Here is a 19486-nt window from a genome sequence, read left to right on the forward strand (position 1 = left end):
CGTGTAAAGCTGCCACTAAATTTAGGGGCACCAAGCTGATTCATGGTACCTGAAGACATATTTTGCAATGTCCCCCAAAATGCCAAAGATCACATTTATAATTCACTGTTATCCTGAGAGAAACACGTGCCAAGTACATCTCTTACTTTTCAATATTACATAACTGAGAAAGAAAACAGTCTTGGTAATAGCTCAGGTGGAGCTCAACGTGTGCTCTTGTGCTCATTTCTGGACACTTCAGGAAAACAGAGGCAAAACAGAGTTCCGAGGAAAGCAATAAGACAGATCTGAGTCTGAAGGAATTGACTTTAGTGGAAAGAAGAGCAGATGAATTAAATGAGTGCAATGGGTGATGCATGAACTAAACCAGCATATGATAAAAAATCTACAAATCTTCAAAAGGTACAAACACCAGGGATCTGAATGGAGGAGGAGGATAAAGGGAGGTTGTGTGAAGTGTGCTAACGGAAGAAATAAAAAGAAAGCAAGAATATAAAATGAATACCAATTTAAAAAATTACCTCTAAGGTATGGAATAGTTTTTCAGTGGTAGAGGAGAAAGCTGTTATTTGTGACATATTAATCTAGAATTGACAAAGCACTGAAACATGCAGACACATACAGCCCTAGACTGGCCTGGAGACAGACTGGATGACATAACTTTTCCATCTGTAACATCTATTACACTGTGCTGTGGGGTTTGTCTTTGAAAGATGGTGCTCAGCAGTACACAAATCTATGGGGAAATGGGGAAGTAGAACAGATAAATGGTTTCATTCATATTTTCCCAGAAATTATGCTCTCTTGTGTAGGTTTGGAGCCATATTTTCAAACACATTCCTTCTCAGGTAACTGGATGAAACGTCAATGCTAAACTGCACTGAAGTTAATCTACTGGAGACCTCTGCGAGATCTCAGTGTACACGTGGTATATTAAAATGAACAAACACACACACGAGCCATGCTTAAAGGAAGAGCCAGCACTCCCCATTTCTCACCTGCAGTTCCAGAGAGTTCCACACTTAAGGTTTGTTCAATATTCTTGTTCTCAAATGGGGAACCCTTGGGATCACTGGAAGACAGGGCACATTTATAAAAACAAGCTGAAATGGAGTTGCTGTAGCCAAAATCTATTGAACCCCCCGCCCTTTTATAAATGTTTGCACTTTTTAGTACTTACTTTGGTGACTCGGGCGTCAATGGAAGTGATAAACTTGTTGGTTTGGCTAAAGGGAAAAAGAAAATGATTATGGAATATTTAAACACTCCATAACGTATACTAAAAAGATTTCTTTTTATTTTGGTGCTGGAATCCCATGTTAGTCAGTTAGGGCTGAGCTCTGATAGTTTAATAGCCATTTCAGTGTATCTTAGATAAATAAGGAAACTCATCCTGATTCCTTATTACTGGTACCAAAAGGGCATCTAAATTTCAATAATGATTTACATCAATTACTGTACCTCTGAAATATAGTACACAACCCAAATGCCAAGAACGTTTCTGAAGAAGAGTGGTACATGTTAAAAATCAATGAAGAACTCTACAGGATACACTGTGAAAATGTTATTTCTCTTAGAGTTAATTTAGACTACAGTTCACGTTTTATTTGGAAACAGGAGCAGCAGAGTAACTACGAAGTAACAGAACGTTATGAATATTCAGTTAATTTTACTTCTACAATATACAATTTTATATATAGCACTGAGAATAGGTTGTTTCTATGAGGCCAGAGTCCAACCAGTTATAGTCCAAATTTTCGCAAATTATCCTGCAAACTATGACAAGCCACAGACATAGTCACAGATGGTTAAAAATGGGGTTGAAGCTCTCAGCACTACAATCCCAACATATGCAAAAAATGAAGCTCTAGCTATAAAAATACAAGTCTTCGTAGCTTTTATTCATGCAAACTTGTATTTTCCCAATGCAAGTCAAGAACTAGGATACTGTAATACAACTAAGATTCCTTTAATTGCCAGTAAAATGTTTAAAAATTAAAAATAATATTACTTGCAAATTTTACTTTTCAGAAGTTAGATTGATGTTTAAACGCAGAGAGCATTGTACCAAGAACAACAGCAGGGGATCTCTTCTGCAAATTAATTACTTAAGACAAAATGTTCCCCTTGAACACTCCTGCACTGCAGATCTTTTGTCCAGAGCGTCACTACTGCATATTACGTATTCATTCCAGGCTTGGAGCTCCCATCAACATTAAAGGATTTTATATGCAAATTGATTACTTTTATAAGCTCTAGAGCATTCCTGAAGTAATATTACATTTTTTAAAAAATTAACTCAATTCTCAAGAGCTACATATTGTTTCTCCTCCTCCCCATATGAAAGTTAGAAATGGAAGCTTAGGTGTTCACCTCAGGTTCACCTTCCTCAGAAGCCACCGCTGGAGTGAGGAGATGCACCTCAACGAGTTATTTGTCTGATTCAGCACTGCCGCTGATTTTGCATAAAACCAAATGCGGTAAGACTGAATGTAACCTGACACATCTTTGAGTGTATTTTATATACATCTAGGGATACTAATGTTTGCCAGTGGCTACCTAGAGGTAAAACTGGCTTAAAAAACCCCAGACCTTACAGTAAGGCTCTGGAATAAAGTTTTATACAAAGGCTTCCACTTTTTTTTAGAGGATAAAAGTCTACATAATCTTAGCCAATTTAGGCTTTCTAAGGAAGCTGAATGTGTAAGAGCTATTTAAGCCTCCAAAAAGTCTCATTCTAGCTCTCATTAGTCCCACAGAATAGTCCCACATCAGAACATATATATATATATATATATATATATATATATATATATAAAATTCCGAAGCACTGAGGCACAGTGCAAATCTGCCAGAGATGGGCACAGAACCAAGGCGTTATCTCACACTTGTATGTGTTCATTTTGGGCAGATATCACTGAGCTCTCCCACTGAGAAATTCACATACCAAAACACCCATCAGTTTTCTTACTGCTAGGCAAGGGCTTGGCCAAACAGAATTCCTGCAAAGGATTCGTCCTCACATACAGCTATTGATAGTGTAAATATTTAGCCAAGACACTATCATTTTCCACGGTGCCTGTTTATTAGAGTTTCAAGGTCTACTGTGGTGTGGTTTTTTCTTATTAAAAAGGATTCACATGAAGTTGCTTGTCCCTGTAAATTGAAAACATTCAGGTTCAAAAGAACTAAGTTTCCTCATGGGCAAATTTCAATGCAAAACCACAGATGATCTTTGGCATGAATGGGTTTGTGGATATTCCCGTGGGTTTGCAATATGTTTGCAACAGTAACCCTAAAGGAAAATACCGTTTGACTTATGTTTTGTGAGCTTTCCCTAACTTTGAAAGAAAATATCAGACCCTGATTATTTTTTACAACAGAAGGCGCCAATTTTCTTGTACTTTTGATTAAATGTATGAACAAATGACTGCAGGTCTGCAAATATCAGTTAAATTTGCAAGGTTGATTCTGCGTGAATTGACTGTCCAAGCTGAAAGCATTATATTCTTATATTTCTATTGTATGCAAATCCATTGATATTGAAGTCATATATTGGTGTATGAGGCAAATTTGATGAAAAAACAACATTTCGGAAGCCTGTAAATTAAACCGCAGGAATTAAAGAAGAGAGTGATTTCTCTCTGCCTGCAATTTCACCTGCAATACCACCAAAGTCACAGCCATCTGTTAAACACTGGTAAGTTAGCTATATATCCCTTTGGACTTTCCTAACCTCTCCTTCCGCGCTGTTTCCACAACCGAACGTGCCCTGCTTATTTGCGCTGATTCTACACAATTGCCTCAGCTGGGGAAAAAATGCAGCTCTGATCTGAATAGGAAGATTTTATAGTCCATATTTACGTGTGTACGCATACATCTATGTATGTGTATAACATACATGTGTGTATAGCATGTTATACATGATATACCTTATCACGTATCACCTTAACACCCAACAGTGTTAATAAAGCCCCCTGTAACTTCTGGCAGGTCTATGTTTCAGTACCATTGCAGCAAGAGACCCAGGTTTTACACATGCAGTTCAGTCTGGATTTTGCTGTGAAGCAGACTGCTGAAGCCATCCAGAAGGAGTAGCAGTTGGCATCCAAGAAGCTCTAGGGGCAGTTGGATTTCCTTCTTACAAGAAACATTGTTCAGAGAATTTGAGACCATAATGGGGAAAACTATACTTAGGATGTCAGAATGTACAGCTGCGAGAAGGGTATTTAGTGGCGGGAAGGGAAGATTATTTTTATTAAGTTTGCTTATACTTCCTAGTGAAGAGTGAAAAAATAGATTTAATGGGGGCTGAAAATGCAGGGAGGGGGGAGCGGAAAAGAAGAAAAAACATATACAGTTTACAATTGTTGCTTTAAAAATACCAGAACAACACATTTAGGGTCATATCCTGATCTCTGTTGCAGCCAGATAACTTCCATTGACTTTAGTGGAGTCATCCAGGATTTGTACTGATGTGCCTGAGATAGGCACCTAGCCTTCCAGATGCCAGGCCAATATATACCCATAGATGTATTTTAAAGTAACAGTAACTTTAAAAAAAAAAGCTCCCTTTGGGCTCATAAGCTTTTACAGCTTTCCTTTATCTTGGGAAAACAGGCAGGGGAAGAGGGGGAGAGAAAACCACAGAGAGGGCTTTAAGTTCTTGCATGTCTGTCACAGAAGCTACTTGTAATATAGACCAGTTCTTTATGCATTGGGGGATACTAAAAGTCAACACAAGTGTTTAGTTTTGGCCATAAAGAATCTAAAAAGAGAGAGAAAGATCAGGGTGGCAGCTAAACTTTCAACTATTTACAAAATAAAATTACAAACCGGCATTCCAGCTTTAACAGGAATGACACATTTATTGCTTCCTCTGTAGCAGTGAGCACTATTTATTGTCTCTTAAGGACTATGTGGCAGGTTAACAATGCCTTCAGTTTTACACTAGCAAAAAAGAAAGAAGCTCACTAATGAACTGGCCTACCCAGCTTGTTTAGGGGTATAATGATTTCTTAGTGGTACAGTACTCCGTGAATAAGTATCTCCAGCTAGCTTGGTATATTAACATGTGGTATTTGTTAAACTTTTGTCTCCTGAGATTCTTTTTCTGAGGCTGGGAGCAATAGAGACAGGATTAAAGTTGTTTAAAAGCTAAATCTAGCTAACTAATTCTAACTTCATTATACTGTTTTAAAATTTTCCCTACACAGAAGAGATGCCAGATTTACAATACTAATCCAAAGAACAGAAGAGGTATCGAGGGTATTCACAACCGTGGTATTTCAGCTTCCTGCATTACTGCTGGTACCGAAGCTGTGTTCTGACGTCCCACACCTACCTTGCAGATGATTTGTCTGAGACTGCAGATGGGGCTTCCTTTTGGAGGTGCATTTCTCTTTGCTGCTGTTCCTGTTCTCTGCTGGTTTGGTCTGAGGAGGGTCATCATTCGTAGTCAGATATTTGAGAAGTTCAGAGCAGGGACGTCTTTGAGGCTTTTGCTGTTGACAAATGCTCTTTGCTTTATTGCTCCATGAATTCTCAGTCTTAAGAACAGGGCATAATAAAATCAAATAAAAAAAAAAAAGCTAAAATTAGTGAGCTGAACCTTATCAGAATGGATATAGGTTTTCTGAAGAGATGAGACTTTCAATGAAGTGTTCAGTCTAAGTGTACTAGATCTATGAGCTGTGAATAATTGTTTGCAGAACAAGGAAAGAAAATTACATTTAAAATTCCTAAATGACATTTATGCAGCTTTTTATTTCATTTCTCCTACATTTCAATGTTCCTACTCAGCAACATGTAACTAACAAGACCCTACAGCGCCTTTACTGTGAACAAAAAAATAAGCTGGTTTAAACCTTAATTTGCTGCTGATCGCTTGAGCCCAGTATTCACAACTCTCTTAAGTACCCCTAAACGCTCCGTTTTCAGTTACAGTGGATGGCAAGACAAACATTGTTTAATACTGCCTGCTAACAGAATTATGTCAGAGCCCCCATTCTATCCAATTAATGGCTGATACACATCTTTTGCCAAGAATCCAGTGTCATTTTTCTTAGCTCAGACAGCTGGTAAAATGGCAGTCCCACATCCCGGAGTCACTCATAAACAACACCAGCCCATCAGCAAATTTTATCGTACCCCCTACTACTCTGTGTATCAATAAAGTAGGCGAGAGTAACAGACGGTGGGACTACAACTGAACTCTGCCAAGAGAAAAAGCATAAATGAAATATTCAGAGCATAAAGGAGCTCAGGTGATTTTCTGGAGCCCAGTCTATGATCTGTTCACTTTTTTTTTTTTAAAGCAGTTGCAAGATAGTAGGCAGATTAATACAATACACTTAGATCTACTGCTTGCTTGGTTGCTGAAAGCATAAAAGACCTTATTATACTTTTTCTTTTTTTTTTTTCCTTTTTTCCTTATTACAAAGATTAAGTTTGTACCTTAACAACCACAGGGCTTGTTCTGATCCTGTGATTAGTGTTTGCATGGTTTTGTGTGCTGAGACCACTGCATTCATTGTAATTTAGCTGAGTGTTGGCTGGAGCCAGCAAGAGCTTCTTAAGCTACAAACACATCAGGGAAAGGGAGGTGGAAGGAAAAGAGTAAAGTTATGCATCTTTATGGATTAAAATTACTTATCTGAATTTTTGCATAGTTACTTAAAGTTAGCTATATCAATTTCAGCAAGCAAAGTACAATAAAACAGAAAGAAGGACTCGATATTCCCCAGAGCAAAGAGACTTCATTTTCTTCTGGCTTGGCAGTGTATTTCTGCTCCCTTTACTGCAGTATACTGCAGGGCAAGCAGAAATGACAAGGGTCTTGGATCTCTGAATCCATGGCAAAATGAAATTCTCGGTGATCTGTTCGACAGAAGAGGCCTCTGATCTAAACAGAGGCGTTAACGTGGACAGACTAATGGATACGGTGTCAAGATGAAGGTATCTGGCTCTGCTTCCGCAGAAGCCAGTGATAAGGGGCGTTCAGCAGAAACAGAATCACATCTCAAACTGGTTTTACTGAGCAAAATGCATATAAGGTTTCACCCACATCCTCACCCAAGGTTCAGTTTTGCCCTGATTAGCACTAAGCTGGTGCTTACTGGTCAAATCAATGTTAAAGGCACAAAATTAGCCCCACATCCCGCCAGACTCAATGGGCCCTTCTTTACAGATCACCAAAAGTGACATCTAAACATTCACACAAACAGAGCCCCGAGAAATGAAATATGAATTAAAAACCATTACCCTGGCTTATCTGAACAGAATGATAAGCGGAAGTGTCAGCCATTAGCACAAGAATCTCAAAAACAATCTCTTCAACACACTTTTTAATAGATTGCCTTATTAGTCATCCTATGTCTACTTGGTGGGGTTTTTCCCGCTTAGTTTTCAGTTCTTTACTTGATTTTCCTTTCCAGTCTAAATGAAAAGTCCAGACCTTACTGTGACTACATCATACCCATGCAGCGGGTAGCCAGAGGCACATCCAATTCCTGTTAAACAGTAGGAAGGGTTCTTACTAGAGACGGCTCTTCTGCCTCCTGAGTTGGAGGGGTGCCGTCGGGCATTGGTGAAGGGCTAGCGGCATTTTCGTTGGTCACATCTCCATCTGTCAGTGCATCAAATGAAGGCAATCCATCCTCATCCACAGGGATGCTGTCCAGGGTTTCAGTGAGAACGGCTAGCAAGTTTGCCTCGCTCTCTTCATCTATCTTCTGTGGGAGGGGACAAAACAAAAAGTGGAACCAGGTGAGAGAAGGAAAAAAACGATGCCTCTGTATGTGAAAAAGCAGTCAAAACACAGTTAAACCAGCCCTTGAAACAGTAACCTGCAACAGCATCTCAGAAGATGTAATTAAGCACAATAAGATTATCCATCTCTGCGTTCAAGAGAAATCTCTTTGCACTCGCACTCTATGGCTCTAGTTTACTTTTTTTCCACGACTCTTTTTTTTTTTTTTATCTGGTGTTAACAACAGAAAGTAATCACGCAGGGATTGTATTACAGGATGTGCCTAAGCTGCTGACACCTAATGATGGTGTCAGCCAGGCTGCCTCTTTCTTTCTCTTTTCAATGCTGAACATCAGCTAATTGACCTGACAAAATTACAAGAATCAGAATAAGACAGGTAATCAGAAGACCAAAATGAATCACCAGTGAAATCTGGAAAACCTTGTTCACATACGCGGCCTGGTGTAAGAGAAGAAGGTTTTCCCTTCCATACTTCTGGAAGTCATTGCTCCAAAGCCAAGCAAAAACCTTCTCACTCCTGAGCATTTTGGCATAAGACTGGCCATTAGGACTCATATTGTAGATGGCAGGCTCTTTGGGTTTCTTTTAAGGAAATGTATTAAGCAGGTTGCCTTTGAAGTTGTCCTTTCGAGTTACGTCGTTTGAGTGCTCAATGCGACTATTGTATGCGTTTATCTAATTCAGACTGCAATTATAAAAAGTAGATTAATTCCTAATCAGATGTGGCTGTAATGGTAATTTATATTAGATATCTTATTTCAGCAACAAGACTTCTTTTTGTCAAATTGAGTAAATTTAAATGCCTTCTGATTTTTTAATGAAATATAGTCCCTACTGCATATTAAGGTACAGATTTTTGGAGTACTGAGAGTTCTGTAGAAGAGAATTGTGTAAAAATCATTATATTTATTTTTCAGAAAGATTGGAAATTGATCTTGACAGATCAATTATGTAGGATTCCTAGGCTGATCCTAGTGCTATTAAAACAAATGAAAAGTCTTTCACTGATTCCAGGGATAGCAAATTGGGAGTTTTTCCACCAGCTTCAGAGTGGTTCATCACGCTCCAGGTTCACACTGCGAAGAGATTTCAGCTAAGTTCAAATCTCATAGTTCAAAAGTCAACTAGGAAGGAATACACCAGTAAGACAAACAAAAGCTCTCCCTTTGAAAAACAAAAAAAAAGTTAAAAAAGTCAACAACAAAGCATTGCTAGTAACACCTCACAAAAGAAAAAAAAAAAATAAAGTAAATCTGGGTATCCCCTTAGAATGACTTTTTTCAGTAATACTGTATCTACCAGACTCCAAACAGAAATGCTCATAAACCACACAGATAATTGCTCCTGCCAGGCTTCTCTGCCAAATCACACCTCACAGCTTCTTACAGAAAAGCTCTGTCTTTGAGCAAGAAAGCTACGGCAGAGCACAGACTGTGCTGGTGCTTACAGCATCATCCCCAAGAAACAAACACTCAGGCAAAGCTAATGCTAAGGAGAAGCATTTACTTAAAAGGCCAAAAGGAGCTTCGCCACTGAGAAAAAGAGTCTAAGTCCCAGGATCTGGTGATTTCCACCATACCAAGCAGGCACATGCACAGTGCCGTGAAAATTCAGTGTGCAGAGGATGGAAATAAGCAGAGGGAAGCCACCTTGTGAATAAAACCACGCTCCAAATGCAGCTTTTCACAGACACTTTTTGAGAGGCGAAGAGTAACATTACAGCGTCACTTCTAGAAAAGTACGAAAAGGCGTTATCAGGCGAAAAAGCGCTTTGCAATGTAACGAAGTGCTGACTTTTTTTCCAACGGTGTTTGAAACCCCTTGCAGGCAGTGGGATGAATGGTGGTGAGAGCCAGCCCTCAGCCCCGGGGTGGCTGCAGGGGGGTTCTGGCTGCCTGCCCCCCCACCCCGCACCAGGAACTTCTCCAGCAAGTCTAGCTGGTGGGGCACCCCCCCACCCCCCTTACTGAGCCTTGCAGCTTATAAAGCTGACAACAAAGCTGGAAGTGTTACTATTTCTAATGGGGAATGCCTTCTTTAATAATAGCATGCCAGAAGAAACCCTGATATTTGCTGTTAGCTGCTCAGCTCTTGTGCTTTAAACAGACACTCAAGTGTGCTGACATTCAAGAACAGAAAGTTGAGTGGACACCGGTCCTCATCACAGCAATTTCAATTAGTTTTGTACAAGTTTCAACATTCAAACACCCCAGAGAAAGCACAGGATGTGACAAAGAGGACTCTGTTAAACAATTAATGTCACTTTCCATTATTGCTTCAGTCCCAATTTACAGAGCAAATAAATCAAAGTCACCACAGATGAAGCACACTAGCTGGCTAACACATGTCTATTCACAAACGACATGGCAGCAGGAACACATTAGTCAAGAAAATGACATTGCGAGATAACCTTTTAAAGGTTTAACTATGCTATTGCTCCTAATTGTCCTAAATTACTGTTTATAAAGAAACATAATTATGAGATAGGGCAGAAATGGTGCTGTGGGGAGATGCGGAGGGAGAGATGGTCAGGTACATCAACGTCTGAGCAATAATCACTGAAGCAGCAGCTTTCTACTTTGCTATTGCAACCTGAGTCTTGGTGTTGACAGCACTGGGGAGAAGCAACGCCATGGCCAAATGCAGGCTCTTTCACGGTTTCAGCACTGTCACCGGAGAAGTTCATGTTTCAGACTGGCATCCAACCTGCGCATCACAGGCTCGGTGAACCAGGAGGAGCTGAGCACCTTCGATCTCTGCCGAGGTCAGAGGAAGTGCTGTGTGCTCTTGGGGACTCGCTCCGCCACGTCCCTAACTTCCAAGCAGGGTCACGCTGAGAGGGTTTGCTTCTGTCTAAAGGAGGAGATCTTAAGTATTTAGACCACCTAAATGAACTACAGTGTGTAAGAAAAAGGAGTGGAGAATAATCTCAAACATAAAGCCGCACGGCAAATACATGCAATTATTATACGCTTATGAAAACAATTCATGACTGCATCTTGCTAACTAATGGGTCTTCTTAATGCAGAAGCAGTTATGCATCGCTTCCCAGCCACGGCGCATGAACTTCTTGGCATCCTTGGTTGTTAGTTTAACATAAAGATTTCAGGACTAGAGGTTTTTTGACCCCTGTAAATGTTCACCCAGTTGAAGGAGGCAAGGAACCAGAGTATGTCACTGAACACATGTGCTTCCACGTTTCTGACAGCACAAGTTTCTAGCATATCCAGAATGGCATTAGCTCGGAAAAGAAATAAGATTTGGCATTGGTGTCACTGTGCATGGGTGAATGCAATGGGGAAAACCGGCTAGTGCTGTAAACTGCCAGAACACAAACTGATCCTCAAAAATGAGTGATCTAGGAGCCTAAAGACCATGAAAAGTTTCTAACTGTGCTCTGCTTTTACATGTTTCGCTCTAACGTTTTAATATTTCTACAGCACTAAAAATAATTCTCTGTCTGAAAACACTTTATTAGTTGTGTAACAATCTTATTCTAATTGGGTTTCTGCCTTCAGTAAAATGTCTCCAGAGATATTCTCTCTTTGGCCAGTGAAAAGCTATAAGAAATGAGTTGATAATTTACCCACACAAAGGTATTTAAATCCTCTACCCCTGATAATTCTTTCTCCTTTGCTTATTCTGCCTATTGATAGAGCCGGGTTCACCTCGTGGTTAGCGTTTTATGTCTATAATACATGTTACTTGTCGGCAATCCCATTGCAGATGCCTAAGACTGAGCTGTAATGGAGACTCAGCCACCTTGGCTTTCCTGTGCACCAACTTCTTGAAAACCTTAAAGCCAGTGTGCAGAGGTCCAGACACAGGACTCCACTGTAGCTCTCGCAGTCAGCTTGAGTATGCTGATTCACTCCAGAAAAGGGTGAAGTCCATCACTTAGAAAATCTCCAAATGTTAATAATATCTTCCAACATTTTCCCTCTGGTTGATTCCGTCCACCTTTCATTTGTGATTATTACATGCACATCTTTTGCTTACCGTATCTCAAGGAGTGAAATCAGCTAAGGAATGATGATGATGCTCTAAGTTTCTTTACTGACAATTTGAATAGTGCAGGGGCCCATCTTGATTCATACTGAAAGATCAGGGTCTAAACTGTGATATTAATCCACAGCCCTGAGGAGCTGGGAGCAGTGGCAGCTTGCCACGTCTTCGTAAAAAGCCCAGGAAACTTTGGGACAGATCCGCAGCTGGTAGAAGCTGTCACCACTCCAGCAGCCCAGCTCAGTAAGCAATTCAGAGCAGCCAGGTGTACACCTGAACTCACAAGGGACCACCATTTCAACATATTGACTCATTTCTCCTCAGTAGCCTAAGATCTATTCATAGCACGATTAACAAAGAAAATAAAAGATTTTCCTCCAGCTGAAAATATCCGAGTGATCTAAAAATACTAATACATTATGGCACTACTTTCAAAAGCACAAAAATTACTTGTGAGCACATCTGGGACTTCCAACAGGATTTAATTCCTTAATGACACATTTTGGAATAAGAACGTCCTTAAGATTCACACCACTAGGCGAAACGAGGGGTACAGATTTGCCCCTTTTTGCACATAGGGTTGCAGAGGCACTAAAAAGCTCATCAACACCACCCCAGCCCTGAGCACCTCCCGTCAACAACCATGCAGGAGCAGGGGCAGATGTTATCTCAGCCCTGGCCCCACAAACCAAGCTTTGCCACTCGAGGACAAGGAGCCGCAGGCTGGGCAGAAGCACAGGGAAGGCAGGAGGAGGGAAGGGATTAGAATGCAGGCTGGTCTTCCTGATCCTGCCAGCGAAAAATGAGAGCTGAGGTCAGGGATGGCGAAAGAGAAGAATTACAGCCCAAGTTCTCTGTCTTCTGGAGCAGAAGGAGCCAACCTGCCATGGCACCGCACAGACAGGGCTGTCATGGTGATTTTGCTGCCTTCTCAATGTGCTAGCCAAGGCAAGTGCATCTTTCTCCTCGACTTAGAGCTGGCTGTACCTGGCAGTATTTTCTCCCAGGGCCAAAGAAGAATCAGTGGGCCAAGTGGAGAACCACTTGTTCCACCCTACCTGCTCACAAGCAGTCCCATGCCATTATATATTTTGAGAGTATTTCAGCTTTTATTTTACTGTTCAACTGCATTGCAAATCCTTAGGCGTCCTGCGCTGTCTTAAGAGTAAAAATCCACATGATGCATTTGCATTAGAACGTTTTTCCAAGGTCTGTTAGTCTGGTCCCAAGAGACACTCCCATAATTGAAATGCTTAAGTCCAGAGCTATCAATTATCTTTAAAAACAAAATGGAGTCCCACTAGGAGAAAATTACAGCCAGGTTTCTTTATATGTAGTAGAAATGTGGGGATTAATTATCACCACCCCTGTGCAAATGCCTTCAGGGTATGGGAAGGAAACAAGAGATCTTCTCTTCTTGATGGAGACAGCTATACTCATACTTCTCACATGCACCTGTAGGCAAAGACCACTCGAATCCAGAGCTTGCCTTGTGACTTCGGCAATCCCATTGCCCAACATACGAACTGCGTATATATCTCATCTGTAGGACTGACCACATCCCTGTATTTATGTAAAAGCTTCACTCCAGCTGGATTTGTGGAGATATTGTACAGACCTGAAGCAATATGCTGCGCCATCCCACTCTCCCCGCAAATGACATTAAATAAATAGTGTAATTATACACAATGCAGGTACTGCAATGCTTAACTTCCAGAGCTAGGTCCCTGGAGTGGAACGAACTCCCAGCATCGCTCCCAGGGACGTTACAGCACCGCAAGAAGGACCTGCACAAGGTCCGCAGGCTGAAGGAGATGGGAGCACCTGCAGCATCCATTTCCCCCCTCCCTTCTCCAGGGTATAACATCAAAGTAACAATATTTACTATTATCCATATACTCAACATGGTGTATATTTCTAGTCTCAAAAAGTTCTCACGTTTAATCTTGGTGACTGAACTCAGGTTACTTTCTCTCTGAAAGAGAGACACGCTCACCTGACATCGTAAAACTTATCTCAAGTATCTGGGATTAAAGCATCTCAATGCAAAACCACAGCACAGGCCATTTCCAAACAGGGTTTTCTTTAAGATTGTGCCCTTGATCACCCGAAGTAATGCTGCCATAGCTCCTGTGAGATGGACTATCTTTTCAGGTGAAAAATCTAACCTTTCTGCTCTAAGCTAAACATGTCAGTTTAAAAGAGCCTACTAAATATTCCTCTACCACCAAGTCACTTTTTTAATTGCTTCTAACGAGTTGTTGCAGTTCAGAAGTTTCCATTACAGCCTGGCAATTAAGTTTCTAATAAACTGAAGAGCTACTAATTGACTTATTCATCTCACAAACTGAGGATCCAGCTAGCAACCTGTAACCTGTTTTACATCTTCTGACCAAAATTCATTCACGTTTTGCAAGCCATTCCAATTTCATTTGTGTAAACTGCATCCTTCCCCTCTATGATAGTAATCTTTGATTCTGGGGAAAAGGCAAAACAAAAAATCATCTGAGAGCAAGCTATCGTGCCGTTGACTGTGTTAAGGGGACCAATGATAAGATATTGCTGTGCTGGAATCGGCGCACCGGTGGTAGGCCCAATATCAAAAATTTATGGTAATTGAAACTACAGAATCTTTGGAAATGCAGTCAATTTGACTCAGTATCAAAAGGTCACTCTAGTCAATTTATACTTGATGCTGAGCACAATATTGAGAAAACACCTGAAAGCAAATCATCTTATCAGCAGTTTGGGCCTCAACATTTACTGACTACATAGGCTAATTTGCTGATTACTAAATAAATGCACTACCTATGTTTTGGACTGGGTTAGCTCACCAGGGGGGCTTTTTAACTTGTACAGGACTTGACACTGTAAAAGCATTACCAAACCTCTTACCAGGAACGGCATGTCCGTAAGGCTGAGGCACGCCGTGGACATACTATCATGCTGTCTTGCCGACTGCCAGGGAAGACCACCTGGTCTTCACGGGTGGGGAACCACAGCAGGAGAAGACCTGGCATGTCTTGTCCAGACCGCGGTGGGCTAGGTTTGGGCAGAGCTCCACATCAAAGCACAAAACTCTACTTATGTCTCTGGTGAGGAAAAAAAAGAGCAGGGAAAGGGCAGAAGGGCAAAGAGGAGGAAGAGCCTGATGAAGAGCGACAGAAAAAAGAAAGGCTGGGAGCTTTCCTTCGCTGTGCAAGATGGCCAAAGAAGCAGAGGGGGGAGGTGAAGCTTGCTTGCTGCCAGCACTGGTGGGGAAGCAGAGGTGAGCAGAGGAGCAGGCAAGCTGCCGCTGGGGAGAGGGGACGCAGGATGGGCAGCCCGATCCGTTTGAGTAGCTCACTGCCTGGGGTGTGAGAGGGTACGCAGGCTGCCCTCCGAGCCCACCACCCAGCACCTTCCTCCCTGCAGCAGCACATGGCACCTCTTACCCATCCTCCCTTCCCCTTTTACAGGCAATCATTCATGCACATGATAAGGTCCTGAGCAACAACCCAGACGGAGATTTTTAATTATTATTACGCACCTAAAATATACAGGAGGCTAGAGAGTCTCAGTTCCTGACCACGGGTTCAAATCCAGACAAGCTCTAATGGGGAATGAGTACTGCAAAACGAGGGAGGCAGGGGGAGGAAGGCTACAGGCTACGGCATCAGGTAGGGAAGATGTTTAGGACTCTCCCCATTGCAGATCTTTCAGTGACGATGTCAGCAGTATTTCAGTCCAAATATTCAAATGCTGCTTGCTCAGATTTATTTATTTACTTGATTTATGGTACCTGCCCACACTAATCTCTCTATGCACTGACATAAAATTTTTCAACATTCATATACCTTTGTTAGGCAGCATGGCATGTTCTGGGAAAAAAAGAGCTGCATATATTTTACAGTGATTATTTCACACATGTAATTGATGTAAAAACTTCTTCTTCCTCTTGATAATGACAGATATCTCTAAAAAATGCACTTGAGTGGTAGTATAGACCCTTCCTTTGCAAATTATGAAGCATAATCTTGTCGCTTTTGTTCATTCTCTATTTCAGTGTTGCATTTGCTCTAGTTTTAATTACACTGGATGTGTCAGGATGTCTACCATAATCCCTACTTCTTTCAAGAGATTTATGACTCTACATAAATATAAATTTCAGGGTAAAATTATATACAATATAGCAGAGAAGAGTTTACATATATTTTTAAATTTTGTTCAATTATGTGGAGACTGGTTTTTGTGTGAACAGAACACACACTCAAAAATTCCTTTTTAAACAGCAAAATAAGACACTTCTATCTGGTGCTTTTACTGTTAGAAAATTGGAATTTAATTTGACCAGGAAATTAGCATTTGTAAAGTATGAACTTCATTAAATGCTTTTTATGATGTTTTAATTTTTCAGCGTGTTCAGCTTCATCAAACCTACCACCATGCCTGTTGAACAGGTATGACAAACACAAGTCATGTCTCATAGGAAGAAAAAACACCGTTTTTCCTTAGACCTGCAGCATGAATGGATCAGTACATCATTAATACATCTGGGCTTCCCATCAGTTTTTATTGTGATCTAACTGGAAGGCTGCCATCTGGTCTGAGCTGGCTAAAAGAGTTTATTCAGACACAACACAAAAACTTGTTTACAAGGCTAAAGATTCATTTACTCTAAATGTTTTACCTATGTAGCTACACTCCAGTCTTTAAATGTCACAGCAATGGCTCCAACATCCTCCTGGTATGTACCAGAAGACGTGTTGAGTGACACATGTACCATTTAAAGAGATGGTTTAGCTAGATAAAACAAACAAAGATAGTAGACATTAGCCCTAAAAAACCTAAGGAAATCACCACAAAGAGGAAAAATATGTATCTTTAGATATGTGCGCTCTACTCTTACCAGGCTAAAAAAGTTTCAAAAAACCTCAGTGGCGTCCCCATATCTAAGCAGATGCTCAGCTGAGAGAACACCCCAGGTACCCATACTGTGAGCATCCTAGGCTGAAAGCAATAAAAGACTCCTTTATAATGAAGCACCAAGTGAGAATGGGAAGATGCCACAGTAAGGAAGGTGCTAACAGGTATAGGGTTTAACACAGCACAGATCACAGGTGCATTTTGCCAGGCTTTTCAGTTCGTTTTTACAGTCCCATGAAAACAAAATGCAAGCTTGTCCCAGCAGGCAAATGAGCCCTCGCCTCAAAAAGCAGTGATTGAACAGTGCATCCTGGTAAACCCCTACAACCACTGAGGACACTCTTCAGGATGAGGAGATGTGTCTGAATTTTCCGCCAGTTAAGCAATGGGATTCATTTAGATGTCTCATAGTATCATTAACTATGTATTTCCTTGATTTGTCACTAGGTGCTAAGACTTTAATGTTCTTTCAATGCAATTTTGTGTATGCGAATAGAATCGTAAACTAGATGCCGATTTTAAAATAGAAAACATTAAAAGAAAATAAAGATCACAGAAGAGCTCTCTGTTGTAAAGCCTCCTCTAGAGCACGTCCACTGTTGGCTTGTTTCTAAGTTTCCTGGACCTCACTCGTCTTCACAGATAATGTTGATAAAACTGAGTTGACACTAAAATGTAAAACTAATTTGCTACTTTACACTAAAGCTACCTTGTTCATTTACCCTCAACCAGCCTAGCAGAGTTATGTAGCGCATGCATACTGTGGTACATGCTACAGTTCCCACCGCAGTTGCCTCTCTTCTATTTATTTCTTAGTCAAAACTGAATATATTGCTCATTCTCTGCTAGTCTTTTGAAAGTGCATGTTCTTGATCACCAGCCCTCCATCTGTAGGATGTAAAAGACTATTTTTCTTTGTGAGGCACTGATGTTAACCAGTCCCTTTTTCATCAGAAATGGTGAAAATGAACCTGGGCATTTTCTTTTTGCCCTCTGTCTTTGAAAATGACCCGTAACAGGCAGTCAAGTCCAGCTGTACCTATTAATGCACTAAGTACCATTATTAATTAGGCCATAAGTTCCTTTAGGCAGGGACTGTCTTTTTGTTATGTGTTCACACAACCCCTTTCACAATTGTGTCCTGATTTACAGTTGGGCTTTGAGATGCCGCCACAGCACCGATAATAAATAATTTTGGGTACTTCTATTTAATCCTGCTAGTAACCAAAAGAAAAAGAACTTGGGCCCAGATGTTCAGCTGCTGTAAATTAGGGCCTCTCCACGGGTTTTAATGGAGCTATGCAGATTTACACTAGCTGGGGACCTGGTGCTCTGCTCTTCGGGTATGTTGATTCTGAAGCTGAGGGCAGCAGCTCCTGCATGCTTTATCTATATCGACCTGGCCCAGGACTAATGGCAGTCCAGCCCAAGGCCAGTAAGGGCTAATTCTTCCTACTTACCACGTGAGTTTTGCAGCTGAGCACTACATTGCTATGACTAAGCAGATGAGTTTAAAAGCGGCTTGGGTGCATCTTGCCTACGATGTGGTAGATGCTGTGCTTACAAACATAATTTCCTACTGGAAATGCACTGATGTAGTTGTTCATGTCAACTGCATCTTCAGTTTAAAACTTATCCCCACTGAAGTCAACACAAGTTATAGCTCAAGCCTATGTAGCTGCTAGATGCACAGTCAAAATCCCATGGGATGTGCCTAACCCCAGGGATAATAATTAAATTACAGCCGTTTGAATACTAAACCAGAGGTGGGACGCTGCAGGTCACCAGCTTCAACACGTCCTACGTTTTCTTGGCTCAGATGGCTTCCCTTTGTATGGAGACATTTTGTCCTGCTCTATCAGCACCCAAAACGAGGGGGAAGAAAGAGGGGAAGGGAGCCGCAGACTGGAAACAGCCCAAGACGAAAGAGCCGCATTCCTGATCCAGTGTCCTGGGAAGGGAAATCCTGTTTTAGTGACACTTCTGAGGGCAGAAGTCTGGAGCTACTATCATTAATCCAGGCAGCACGACCTCCGTTTCTAACTATTTCAGACAGAGGACAGGATACTGTGTCTTGCTCAGCTGGCTGAGAGGAGCCGGCGGGACCGCTCCTGTTTAGGTAGCAATAAAATCCTGTTTTGTAAACGTACGTAAGGATCACACACCATGGGGTGGGGGGGGTGGAGGGGAGAAAAGAGAGAGAGAAAGAGGAAGGAGAAAGAGAGAAGAAAGTAAATATGGTTGCACTTCATCCTATAAACTAGGGAGCAGGGGGGAACCCACATAGCATTTCCAATAAAAAAGACCCATCTGTAAGTGAATAATATTCCCAAGTTTTATCCACCTGAAGTACTCCAAACCACCAGCATGCAACGAGCACCGCAGCGTTTTACAGCTGTGCGTGGCCTTGCCCCGTTTCGACAGCAAAGGGTGCCCCAGACCCGCGTGCTGCCAGTGCAGGGAGCGTAATGCCGACCCCAGCTTGACTCTCCCTTGGATTAGAGCAGCGCGGACCAAGCGTCACCCGGCGAAGTCAACGGAGTTAAACCAGGACAGATTAAGTGTAAGTGAGAAGCAAATCAGGCCCTTTATGTCTGCCTGCCCTTCCCCGAGAAAAACTAAGTATGTTCCTTTTTCCTCAGATGAATTGATACCAATAGCCTAAACTGCCCCAACTGGGTTTCACTGGTAGCAACGCAGGGATGTTTATTTCCATTAGGCTGGGTCTATAAAACCATCCTTTTATTCCTGCGCTTCTACTATTTCCAAACAGCAAAGCCTGACATTTTGGTCTCTGACAAGCAA

The 19486-nt window shown here is 41.4% G+C and overlaps 1 protein-coding gene across 4 annotated transcripts in view; it reads right to left on the reverse strand.

The window, feature by feature from the left end:
• Positions 1-19486, reverse strand: part of PPARGC1A (PPARG coactivator 1 alpha) — a 369128-nt gene that overhangs the window by 21204 nt on the left and 328438 nt on the right. For 3 of the 4 annotated variants that reach the window (XM_087737435.1, XM_009474546.2, XM_087737436.1), the window contains exons 3-7: positions 7539-7733; positions 6457-6579; positions 5345-5549; positions 1181-1226; positions 999-1072 (exon numbers count right to left, since the gene is read on the reverse strand). In XM_087737435.1, the coding sequence (XP_087593561.1) occupies positions 999-1072; positions 1181-1226; positions 5345-5549; positions 6457-6579; positions 7539-7733 (643 nt within the window). Of the gene's footprint in view, positions 1-998; positions 1073-1180; positions 1227-5344; positions 5550-6456; positions 6580-7477; positions 7734-19486 lie in introns of those variants that run through there. The other variant, XM_087737437.1, reaches the window with a different exon arrangement.

Source organism: Nipponia nippon, unplaced genomic scaffold (genome assembly GCF_047370975.1).
Source record: "Nipponia nippon isolate SJK-2023a ecotype South Korea unplaced genomic scaffold, ASM4737097v1 scaffold_6, whole genome shotgun sequence".
Taxonomy (NCBI): domain Eukaryota; kingdom Metazoa; phylum Chordata; class Aves; order Pelecaniformes; family Threskiornithidae; genus Nipponia; species Nipponia nippon.